Genomic DNA, 13345 nt, shown 5'->3' on the forward strand with positions numbered 1-13345 from the left:
GCTTCCTAATGAGCTGCTCATTAGAAAAATGAGTATCTTACATTGACAGGGAATGCAAAGTGTGACCTCAAAAGATGATAATAAAAAAACCTCCACGTAAAAGATGCACTTTGGAATGGGGACTTTGCTTCCCTCTGAGTTCAAGGGAAGCTCTCTAGAGTGCTCTAAATCACAACCTAAATGAGAAATATCAACATCCCTTTTATGCATTATGAGAACATCTATGTTAGAAGGATTTTTTTTTTTTTTTAAATTAGGTTTATGAGAAGGGATATAAGCTGCTGTGCCTGAAAGCATGAATCTTCATGACAGAGACAAGGAGAAACTTTCCCCAGCAATCCTCACAGTCCTCTACTCCATCGTTATTTGTTCCTTTTGTTTCAGAAGCGCATGATGTAGCCTCCTTCCTTAGTAACTGTTCTGGATCCCTGGGCTGTGGCATTGCATGAGCTAGTCTGGGACTCCCAACAAGGTCAAGTGCTAATAAATTATCCTTCCAATTCCTTTCCTTTTGAGTGTCCCCTCCACCATTTCCCAAGGACGTCAGAAGACAAACCTTTTTTCACAAAACCAGTTCTGTTGATGGCATGATGGTGCTGTAGTTATTCACACAGCAGATTACAACCCTCATCTTATTATCAGGTTTGTTTTACTTAATATTCCCTTTTTTTTTTCCTTTATTTGGTCTGGCTCTTTCTCCCTTCCTGTGGGACAGATGGAGTTGCCTAGTTTTTCTCTCTCTCTCTCTTTTTTTTTTTTTTGTAAAGACAGATAAAGAAAGATTTCTTTTCTGGGCAGAGAGGTGGAGGCTAATTGCTGGGTTAATTGAGAAGAATGGTGCTTCTGATGTCCTCACAAAGTATCAAATAGCCTCAACATATTTCTCCCCTCTCTCCCTCACTCCACCTAAAGAGACCCATTGAATTTGCACATTACTGTACAGAAGTGGTTATCGGTTTAATTGTATTTATTTTGCTTGGTGGGGAGGCCATCATAACAGTAGTTGATTGATTTTTATAAAATCACCCTCAAGGTCATATGTAGGACTTTGCTTTCCTGTGCAGCCATAACAAACAATTTGAGGGTCACAGCCAAAGGTTCAGTTGAGCAATATTCTTGCTTTCTGCTTTCAGAGGAAAGGTCAAGTGCAATAAAAGAAGGAAGCATAACTTTTATTTTCTTTTTAAAAGAGGGGGAAGACAATCTTGTAAAACAGCAGCTGTATATTTATTCTGACCCAGTGAAAGACACAGAGATACAGAGAGATGAGGATTAGGAGGGACAATATGCAATTTTTGGACATAAGTCTTTGTAAGTTTGGTGAGAGTTTGTTTTACACTTAGACTCGGTAAATAGTTAAATGAATCCCTGCTAATGTTTTCTTTACTTTCCTGTGATGCTGCTCCCCTTTTATTTTCAGCAGTTAAACTTTTCTTTTTACACTTTCTTTTCTCCCAATGACGGAGTGATTTTTGGCTTTGTTCTGGGAGGAGTTCAGAAGCTTTGCAAATAGCCAGGGGACAACGACTGTGGTGTGACCGTGAGTGTAGCTGATATATCTGTTTCCTACAATTACATGTTGGGTCTGACTGCTGCTTCTAAGGGAAAGCCAAAGCATCACGTAAAGCAAATACCTTCTGGTGGTCTTGACCTTGAAAATCTTTGCACCATTGCCAAGTGTGCTTGGGCTGCCGTTACATCTAGGGACAGAGAAACCCAACAACCAGGCAACAACCCCCATCTTGAAGCCCAATTATTATTATCTCTTCACATCCAAATCTTCACCCAGACTGGAGAAACTTTGCTTCTATGCAGGATTTTCCCCAGGAAGGGTCAAACTTTGCAGGCCAGGTGTGGCACAGCCTGCTGCTACCGAAAAGGGCTGGGACTGTTGCTCGTACTTGTACCCACTTCAGAGCAGTCACCAGCATCCAAGTTTATCAGACACCCAGAAATCCACAAAAGATAGGGAAAATCTTTGAATCAACAGAGGAGAAAATCACTCAGGACAACTGACATGGAGTTAGCCTGTTACTGAGTAATGGATTTTAAGAAGAAGAGAGGAAATAAAAGGGAGATGGAGGTCTGGGAGATGGAGGACTTGTCACAGAAGACCGGTCATAGGTAAGGAGGCAGACAGTTATTTTTAGGAGCTATATGAGGGTGAGCTACTCCTGACATGGTAAAGCCACTTTGTGCAGAAAAGTGCACAAGAGACAATGCAGAACGCGTTAGCACCCATCCCCAAAGTATTAAGCTGGTCAAGCTGCCTCTGTTTTTGCAGGAAGAGGGACCCCATTTGAAGTGAAAGCTCTCTTCTTCTCACTTCTTGCTCGTTTTCCAGAGGCAGGTGTCTGTAGTACTGGTAGCAATGTACGACTCCGTTATGTGTTCCATTGTGTCCCAGTACTGCCCATGAAGGGAGGAGGAATGATTATGTGTTACTGTTTTACAAGAGACCCTCTGGGGGCAGGGCAGGAGGAGACAAATCCCAGAGTCTTATGGGAAATAAGTGTCTTTCCATGGCTACCTTGAGATGCATTGGGATGTCTGCAAAAAGAAAACACTTAGGCACCCCATCCCACAGAATCACAGAATCAGCTAGGTTGGAAAGGACCTTGAAGATCATCCAGTCCAACCATTTACCTCACACTGAAGTTCCCAACTACACCAGATCCCTCAGCGCTGGGTCAGCCCGACTCTTCAACCCCTCCAGGGATGGGGACTCCACCACCTCCCTGGGCAGCCCATTCCAACGCCCAACAACCCCTTCTGGAAAGAAATGCTTCCTAATATCTAGTCTAAACCTTCCCTGGCACAACTTAAGGCCATTTCCTCTTGTCCTGTTGCTTACTACTAGGTTAAAGAGACCCATCCCATCCCTGTCGTTCCATGGGGAGGGGAGAAAAGGATTTGTGCAAGGAATTTAGTATTTCTAACGTGTCTTGCAGACAGCTTGAAAATTTTGGATGGACAAAATGTGGCTGAAACTTGGGAAAACTTTTGGGGACATTGTCTGAGGCAGAACTATGATTTTACAATCAAAAAAATAGGACAACTCTGGCTGTCAGCCTTCCTGCTTCAGTGGTACAACGTGGCAGCAATTAGAACACTCATTAAAAATTGTACGGAGAGAAATGGAAACAGAAATGACTATATTTCAGTGGGAACAGAGCATAGGAAGTCAATAAAGACCTTGGGGAAGATGTCTTTTTTTATGTTAGGAATAAAATAAATCTCAGTGATTTATAGTTCCATTTCTAGATTGCGGTGATAAAATTATTAACACTGATGCTATAAGGCAAATGTATTTAATAAATATTTCTGTTCTCAGTGCGGAAAAGAACAGGATGGTAAATTATATTACAAGAGGGATATGGACCAGGAGTCCATTTATTACTGAAGAATGTTAATATATACTGAAGATGTTAAATAAGGAACACACATTCTTACATCAACAGGTCCAGTTTCATTCAAGAGCTTTAAAACTGCTGGTAGAGGCATTCTGTGGTCCACAAATATTAATTTCAGAGTACATGGGAAATTACAGAGGGCTGTAGAAGCACCGCTTCATGAATTGGAGATGATTCCTTGCAGGGAGAGTCTTAAAAACCTTCTCAACCAGTCTGAATGAGGGCTGAGATTTGATTTTACCTGTAAGTACTTTCACGGAAAATGCTGTTTTCTACACCTCTCTGCAGTGCAGTGCGGGAGGATCCAAAGAGAACCACTGTCTGAAAGCTCATTCTTGACAAGTTATGACTGGAAATAAAGCAGAAATTATGAACAGTAAGAGGAATTAGCTGTCAGAAAAGATGATCATAGAAAATGGTAGAGTGGTGTCCCCAAGTCACTTAATTGATTGTTTGCCTTTCCGGAGGGCATGCAGCAGTCAAACACGGATGACTTGACTTCCTCCAGTTTTTCAATAGCATGATGTGCACAGGCCATCAGGCGATGTGATCTAAAGGTCTCTTCAGTCTGCAGATGAAAACCATTTCAAGTATTATCCCGATTTCAGCCTGGCACGTTTTGTATTAAGAACGTTTCACTTTTCTGGAAGTTTGCATCTCAGAATAGAAGTCAGATATATTCTGTTGTTTTGCATGAAACGAGCTGAAATTTGTGCTGTTTTATATTCAGTATAATTTGTAACACTCTATAGCAAGCTTAACAGAAATACTTTTGTATATAGAAGAGTATGTCTAGGGAAAGAGACAATTTACACATAGGGGAGTTGGTGTTTGTGGGAGCACTCCCATGGTTCCCAGTGCTTATAAGCAAGAAAATGTGAGATTTATCTTTTTTGTCTATTAAGCATATTCTGTAAAAACTTAAGTGGAATCCACTCAAATCCTGAAAGAAAATATTTAATGGCTAGTCCTTATTCAAATACTAGCTTTGTTATAAGACTGAGAAACTGCAACTAAGTTATAAGACTTTGTTATAAGACTAAGAAATCAATGAAACAGTGAAAGCCCCTCAATGCAAGAATAAATAAGGAGATCAGGATATGCAGAATGCATTCAGCAGGAGTAGATACAACTGGTTGGGAAAGGCACACGAGTGTTATGCATCTCCCTTATCACGGGGAGCAGCAAGACCTGATCAAAGGTGAGCAATGATGAACGTAGTTTTTAATCTGATTTTTTTATTAAAAAAAACTTCTTCCCTGCTTTTTTGTCTCAATACTGAAACTAAAGCAGAGGTCTGATCTCCCTTATCCTGCTTGCTAAGGATTGGTAGTATCTTGTGGGGAACAAAAGTCAACAGGTGGGTATAAAGGTCACCATTAAAAACTGCTAACACCAGTAGAAAGCTGGCCATGGTATGAGATGGCAAAGTTATTAGATAATTTGCATAAAGCAAAAGTTTGGGAGGGTGACAGATGCTTTGTAAAGACGTCTGGGGTTGCCAGGCTTTGAGGTATCCCCTACTAGCTCTGGGGAAGTGTGGCTTGACCCAGGAAGACCTGTCCTGTGTGCAGAATGGTTAGATATGTGAGAGTCCACTCTGTCCAAATACATTGTAAAGACAGTAACGGTGTCCTTCATAGGGAAGAAAATATAAAAGGAGGTAAAAGAGTGAACCATCCTGAAATGCCAGACTGGGATCGCCAGCTCCCACAAGGCAAGAACAAAGGAGTCTTTTGACAGAACTGAAGAGACTGAGTGGAAACCAAAGGATGGAAATGCCTTTTCGTACTTAGACCAGAGAATTCATTGCTTCAAGGAGTCACTGAGACTATTAGAAAGACTTGAAGGATCAGATCTATATTACTGACAAATCTTATCCAGTTATACTAGTAGATGGTAAAAGGAAAACATTGGCAAGGAGGTGAAACCTTATGCTTTGAGGAGAAGCTAACCTCTAATTAGGGATTAAAATGAGGCTTTCATGGGATGGGGAGATCATCTCACATCCAGCTAAGAAGGAGAAATTTCTTATACTGTATTTGAAAGCATCTGCTTTTGAACAGCAGCTGGAAGAGTATCCAGGATTAAATGAACCGCTGATCTAAATAAGTTGCTGGTTCTTATGTTCCAAAGCTGTTTTGCCCTCACGTCTCCTTGTCACAAGTAGTTTGTAATCTGAAAAGTAACGTACAAATTGAGTCGTAGAAACCCTTTTTAACATTTAGAGAGTGAGTAGGTTAAAACTGGAATTTTTCAAACACAGCTGCCTTGCACTGGAATTAAAGAGATTTCGAGGTGTGCCCAGGCTGAGTGGCCTTGCTCAAGTCTAGAAAGGCAGCCTGTGGTAGAATCAAAAAATGGACTGAATTAATAAAATCTGTAAAGAGCTGGTAAATCCATAGGGAGAAGTACAGGGTAAGGTAGTCATTTTGCAGGACGCAGTAATATATTACCCTTAATCTCATAACTTTATTGCAAGACCATTTGTTTACCTACCTCTTACAATTCCCCTGACTATGAGATAATGGCTGGCTATCAGATCTATGGTTCCATTTTGCTCTTCTGTTGTCTTCAGGTGGCAAACTCTTGTTCATTGGTCCAGGACCTGTAGAACTGCATGCTCATTACATTCTGATATCTGATGGAGGAGAGCTCCAGGTGGGATCCCCTGAGGCCCCTTTCCGTCACAAAGCACACATCTATCTCTATGGAAGCCTCCATTCTCCACCGTTATTTCCATATGGGGTCAAGTTCCTGGCAGTGAGGAACGGGACCCTTTCCATTCATGGTGAGTACATTTTTTCTTCTCTTCAGAAGCAAAGTGCAAATGAATAAAAGAAAACAAAACAAAGCAAAAATTTTTTGGAAAAAACTGGACAACAAAACAACTAAGTACACGGTCAAGTGTAATTACAGTTAAGTATATGTTGAAATCGGGTTTTTGGGTCAGAACTTCATACCTTTGCATTCTCCATCAGACTCTTATTTCTGCAGTATCTTCTGCATGAAAGTTCAGTGTTGTATCTCCATAAAAGCTCCCATAGTGGGAGCTGAGGCATTTTGAAAATCCGGACACCAAGAAGAAGACAGATGGTATCAAATAGTTATGAAACACTGTCAGTCATTTGGGTGCCTAGAAGGAGTTTGAATTTGTGCACGTCTGTCCACAAATGAAAGTCTCTGTTTCTTGGAAATGACCTCAGATCTCTGTGGTGAATCATATGGATTTGCTCTGCTCCTAGAATAGGGTGTCCTCCTCCCCTCATCTCTCTCCATAACAACTGCGTAGTTTCCTACCCAAAGAGGGCGATGGCTCTTGGGCTTTCCAAGAGAGGGAAGTCTGGCGGGTGCATCCCATGGTGAGGCCAACGCAAAGCATGATGCAGTCAGTAACCTGTGCCAGCTGGGGTAGGGATGATACCTCTCAAAACACCAGAAAAGTGCTTCTGGCAGTGTATTTTCCCTTTTTCTCCATCTTTCTATGCTGTGGTGGTATCCCAATGCCAGTGGTCTGTCTCTAACATTAGGAGCACAGCTGGCATCTCTTTGTTTTCCTGGTGGTCCACAGAGCATCACCTGCTCAGCATAAGTTGTTGTCATAAATGACAAGTTCAGGGCTATGCAAAAAAACTGTGGCAGTGCCAAGAATCTCAGTGCTAGACGCCCAGTCCTCTGCTCTAAGCACTGGACCTTTCTCTCAAAGGAAGCTCTGCAGGGCCAGAGCTCGATGTTCATACAAAGTGGGCGAGGGACCTAAAGGACAGAAAGTGGCTGTGGATTTGTAGATGTTGTGGCATAGAAGAATTTAAATACAGAGCTTTCTTTGGAAGGCTATGAAGCATGAAACGGTTGTTTCTTGTGCAGTAGATTGGATATGGAATTCAGGTCCAAACAGCATGAATCAGAATATTAGTGCAATGTATGCATGTCAAGGTCTTAATTAATGGGTTGTTTTTAAAGGCAGTATGTGTCATAGAGGAGAAAAAAAAAAAAAAAAAAAGCCAATATATCTGAATGCCTCATATCCCTCCCTTATGTTCTTGTGTGTCAACCTTCATATTGGTAGGCGTTCATACATTCATATCCTCTAGCAGGGCTTGAACTTACACCCCTCTGGCCTACAGGCAGGAATGTTGCTACCTGAGCATCACTGACAAGTAGGGCTCTCGGTCAAAAATTATGTCAGACGCTGAGGGGTACAGTCTGAGCACAGACAGGGAGGGAGCTGTACGGCTGGGAGGTAATCCTGGCAGTCCACAGGAGCCGAGCAAGGTCAGGAAGGGTCAGTTGCTGGAGTGGAGCCAGTGACCAGATGTTTTTCTGAATCAGGAGAGATCAGCAGAGGCTGGGGAAGGTGCTTCTGGCAGTGAAAAGGGAGGTGGGCTGTACCACTCCCTAACGCCCCGTGCTCTTGATCACTTCATCAAGGCACAGCGAGGCTAATTTAGTGCTTGCAAAAGGTTTTAATAATTTCAGTAAACTGGATTTGCAGAAGGGCAGAGCATTTCTACCCCATTTCCTAGAGGAGCTCTGTGAAGAATCGCTATTAGATCATCCAGGCTGAACTGAGTGTCCGTCACTCACCATTGAGTTTCACACAGTTATCCCAGCCTTGAGTTCAGTAGCTTGCATTAGATTAAAGCATGCCTTCCAGAAAGGCTTGGTCTTTGAGGACATCAAGGGAAATGGAAGCCAGCATTTTCTGTAGAAGCTTGTTCCAGGGGATTAATTTGGTTAATCATCCATTTTTTTTTCTTTTATAAGAAAAGTATTAAAATATCTGATTTGAATTTGCCAGATAACGGCTTTTGCTGCTTTGCTTTCTGTGTCTTCTCATGCTACTTTAAAGTATTCTTCCGTTCTTGGTTTGACCCCTATAAGTCTGGACTTTATCCTTAAATTGTCAGCACTTTATAACAAGAGCTTTGTCTTCTTCATGCTATTTTGTTTTCTAGCAGTGTAGGAAGAGTCAGTAGCATCTCCTTGCAGCTGTGCCTCCTGTGCTGCTTCTCCTTTCCATTCTGAGCCTGTATCATCACCGCCTTGTTGACTCCATCCTCATGGCCAACCCATGAAATTGTAGAGACAAATAGGGCAGAAGTATCTTTTAGTGTTACCTTGGCAATATGATGGAAGGAAGTAAACCAGGGTGTCCATGTCAGCACCCTCAAGGCATTTCTCACTGACATTTCATATGATTTACCCAGCGCTGTAATTCCCAGCAGATTCTTCTTTCCTGAGGGGAAACCAAAAAGGTGATGTCTGCAACTCAAGCATTGGATGGAGATATGTGGAGCGACCCATTAGTGGAAACATCTCTTGGTTTCAATTTTTTATTAATTCTTAGTCAAGAATTCTTATCAATTCAAGAAAACTAGACTAGCTATGAAATCACTTTTAAGCTCTGCACTACGCACAGTCCCAGCGCATGGGATCAAGGTCCATTCAAACCATGTAATCTGCAATTTAACATTGAAGCAGTAGACGCCCACTAGAAAACAAGACCAAAAGGAGTGTGTTCTTTTGCTGGGTTCGTATTGCTTGCATGAAGCAGAAACATGTTGTTCTGTCTCCAATTTAGTACCAGTCTGGCCTGTGGTATAGAACAAATTGCTGAGCATGACAGCCTCTTTCATATATGTATGAAAGAGGCTGACATGCTCAGCAATAGACGTTTGTGAGATGCATATATATATATCTATATATCTATACATGCATATATATGTTATCTCAGATCAAAATCATTAAATAAGCAGACTTCCAAACTCCCAGTTGTCTTGGTGAAGACAGGATGGAGCACAATTTAATTTCTCTTTCAGACTGGGAAGTTTGGGGGATGCTCTGCAGCCATGGTTGAGTTCAGATTGTTTAGTAAGCGCTGTCAGCTCCTCACTTTGATATGTTAATATGACTAAGGGTTTCCCACAATTCCCTTGTGAGTGGCAGTCCTTTGCTCCGGTAGTTGTAGCAGACTGGGAAATTTCACTGTTGCCTTTGGCTTTAGCCAACTCCCCTGCCAGTCAGAGCGTGCCACCCATAAACTGCCTGTCAATCACATGTCAGTTTTAAAGGGGGTTTCAGTCAGCCAGGGCAACTCGACTTTTTGACAATGTAATTATGGCCCTTGCATCCGCAGTAGGGGCCTGAGCGGGGCTGAGAGAATTTTATTGATTGTTCAGAAGGGAAATTTATCACTGTCTCCAGCTCCATTCGTACTTTATTCCCTGAGAAACTCTCCTGACAAGCTTCAGGAGAGAAGTTTAGCATGGTGGCCTTGGCTGTTCTTGCGCCTTTGTCCTTCCCAGGGAAATTGGACCAGAGACACCAGCAGATGCTGAGTGGAGGGTGGGGATGGGGTGCGGGGGCAGCGTAAGTGGAGATGTTGCATCAGTAGCCAGGGACACCTACCCTTTCTTTGTGACAGCCTGGTTTTGTGGTCACAACACTTATTATTGTGGATGGAAAAATTTTAAAGGCCTTTCCCATTGTGTTCCATTTTTAGCTGGCTTGTGTAGATGAGCTCATTATTCCATTGTACCCCTTTGAAACAGGCTGTGCCTCTTCCCAGAAGAAAACCAGGGCTTCTGCTGTGTCACGAGCTGAAACTTTGTCAGTGCCAACACTGCAATGATGTGGGACATGAACATATGATCCTGCTCTCTGCATTTTAACTAATAATGTACACCTCTCCAACTGGAAGGAAGATGCAGTGCTTCAGATTTAATAACATGCTACATTCACTTTGTCCAGACTGTGAAAGGGGTGTGATAAAATTAAAAAAAAAAAATGTCCAGAGAGTTTTGGTTTAATACCATACCTATTTATAATCAGCATAATTAAAACAGAGCTGTCAGTGGTCATTTCAGCCTCCTAAAGTCATGGGTGGTCCTGCTGCAAAGAATGTCCCTGCACTTGCAGTGGGTGCTGACTGTGGAAGATGACACTACAGAGGCAATTCTGCACTTCTTCTATCCCAGACTTCTCTGCAACCAGAACAATCTTATATATTTTCAGGGTTAGTTCAGGAAGAAAGTACTTTTTATCAGTTGAACGAATTATTAATTTTAATAACTTTTAATCAATAATAAAACACAAAATATTTGTGAGTGGTGCATCACGCTCTACAGCGTCTGTGCGTTCCTCAAGAGATCAAACGTTTAATCAAATGCTTCTTGCTTTTCCTCTATTAAGCAGTGTTATGTATTTGTGCTGAGTTTGAGATTAAGAGATCATAGACAACATGAGAGAGTTTGTTCTGCTTTACTTACATATTAAAAACAAAATCTTCCCAGGAGAAAAAAAAAAAAAAAAAAATCTGTAGCAAGGGGATTCAAGATAGGGTGCAGAGATCTGCTAGAGAGAAGATTGTACTTTTTTACCTTACTGAAATCTTCATTTTTCAATACATGTTATTTTCCAATAACTGAAACCATTGATTTGCACACCCCTGTTCCACAGTGATCCTTCTTCCCGTTCTGGGGTCGCTTCCATGGGTTGCTTTTCCTTAGATGCCAGTCATTCTGTGTGGTGCTTGCAGGAGGCTTTTTGCCTTCTGTGACAGCATTTTTCCTTTCAAGACCTTGACTTTAACATGATGCATTAAAGCAGATGGCTCTTGAACAGAAGGCTAAGCTGCCTTGAATCCCCTTGTGTTCACTGGGGGTAAGAAACTGCACTTAGGCACTTCCCATGGAGTAACTAATGTACAATGACTTGTTCCTTCACTTTCTTATTCACAAATATAAGATGACCATTAGATTTTAAAGACCGAGCAGATGGGGGGGAAAAAAAAACAGAAAGCTGGGTTCAGGGAAAGCTGCCGTGTCTTTCACAGCTTTACTTTCTTCCTAACAGAAATGAATCTATCATCATATTTGATTTAAACTTAAATCAGTCGCTCTGGTTTTTGGTGCTGATCTTAATGAGGAAAACATGTGATGTAAAGTTGACTGAAAGATGGGCAATATTATATATAATATATATAGACTATAGCTAATATATTAGTTTGTGTTTCTTGACAGTGGGGAGGTCTGTGGGTTGCTACAAATGTGGAGGCTTTCCGTGGGATGAAATAGTCACCTCTTTTAAACTTTTGAATATTATATTGAAATATCCCTTCCATTTCTGGCCCCAGCTACAACCGGGAGATTGGCTGGAGGAAAAGAAGCAACCACCAACAATATCAGAGTGAATTTCCACCCCAGATGGGAGAAAGCCTGCAAAGTTTGCCAAGCTGAGAAGCCTGGACCCAGATTTGGGTTTTCTTAGGGCTTCAGGCTGAGCCAGGCGGGGACCCTCCATTTGGGCTCATCTTCGCTTTTCCAGCATGTCTAATGCTCTTTCATCGCGTGGCGGGGATGTAGTGAACTGATCTTAGCATTTAAATGGCCGTGCCGCCCTGTGTACCCGCTCCTGCGGGCAGACATTCCCCGTCTCGTTCGGCAGCAGCGCGGGAGATTAACTGGCAATAATGCAAAATGTTAACAGCTGTGTGCAGCTCGCGATGGGATCCCGCGGTAGTTGGCTGCTGCATTTGAAGCTGTTTGTTCCTGGTGTCAGTTAAAAGAGGTTTTCCTGCTTGGCACCTTTGGTTGTGAGCTATTTTCAGGTGCGGAATGTGGGGTTTGTGTCAGGCTCACTGGTTTATGCAAAGGCATTGTAGGAGCTGGGAAAATCTTTCCCCTTCCTGTGCGGACTGATGTGACTTAACGAAGTGACAGGGTAACCTCTGATTAAAGGAAATGTTTGGAAATGTTTGGATTTATGGGACAGGACACAAGGAAGGTACTTCTTCTGTGTTGTAATGTGTCAGAAAAGAGCAACAATGAGAGTTTTCCTAGACCCGTTTAATCACATAGCCCTTCCCACCCTCTATAACACTTGATTTCTTGAAGGTACTGTTTAAAAATACTTTGGTGGAAATGCTTTAAGGTGAAAACTGTAGTTTCACGAAACATTCAGCAGGACTAGGTCACTTTCAAGGATATTTCCTACTGGAGAAAATAAAAATTATTCACTTTGTCTTCTTGTTTGAATGATGTCAGATTCTTTTTCCCCACACAGAGAAGGAGAGGGAGTTTAATTCTATCGTTTTACTTTCATCTGAACTTTCATAGAATTATTTTTAATATTATATGTTTCATATGTTAATATTATATGTTTCATATCAACATTTCTACACTAGTGAAATGCAATGCTTTTACAAAATAAAAATCAAACCCCCTAAACTCCTAAAGTAATTGTTCCAAAAGTAATATTTTTGTGGAATTTTTATTCTGTGGAAGATGTTGAAAGTTTAGCCTCATTTGAATTTGGAGAGAAATCATTACTGGCTAGTTGTAGACTTGGATTTCATCCTCCAGGACGCTCTTATAATGGGGAAGCCTCACCCCTATTTTACATGAGAGGTGGAAGAAGTCAGAGAGATACTGAAGCTGTGTCTACATTGGGCCTTGGGTGAGTGGGCCACCAAGAAGGTTAAAAGCTGATCTTAAAAAGCTGAGCTGCGACTCAGCTTGGTGCATTCACAGTGCTTGGACAAAAAGTAACTGCTAGAAAATTTTGCGTGTCCCCATGTTTCAGTGGCAACCTCAGCCTTGAGCAGTACCCCAATCTCCTTCCCTGGTGGTATGCAGCATCAGAATCTCTCCACAAAGGACCTCTGCCCAGAGCCAAGCTCATGATGAGATGATGGCACAGGATGGCTCTGTGCATAGGGACCCATGTGAGGGGACTGATTAGGTCCAAATTTCCCGTCCTAGTCTGCCCATTGCTTGTGTAAAGCTTGTGCCTGATGCTGTGTTTGATCCCACACAGTGGGGATGTCAGACAAGCCATGGTTTGAGCCCATGCTCAGATTCAATCTAAAATACCCAGTGTGAACCTGAACGCCCAGCACTGAGGCTGCTGCAGCTTGCCAGTGCACCAGT

General features: G+C 42.1%; 1 protein-coding gene across 1 annotated transcript in view; it reads left to right on the top strand.

Moving 5' to 3' along the window:
* Positions 1-13345, top strand: part of PKHD1 (PKHD1 ciliary IPT domain containing fibrocystin/polyductin) — a 269426-nt gene that overhangs the window by 94065 nt on the left and 162016 nt on the right. Inside the window, exon 36 of the mRNA XM_074921569.1 lies at positions 5992-6204. Coding sequence (XP_074777670.1) covers positions 5992-6204 — 213 coding nt within the window. The remainder of the gene's footprint in view (positions 1-5991; positions 6205-13345) is intronic.

This window comes from Athene noctua, chromosome 1 (genome assembly GCF_965140245.1).
Source record: "Athene noctua chromosome 1, bAthNoc1.hap1.1, whole genome shotgun sequence".
NCBI classification, from domain to species: Eukaryota; Metazoa; Chordata; class Aves; order Strigiformes; family Strigidae; genus Athene; species Athene noctua.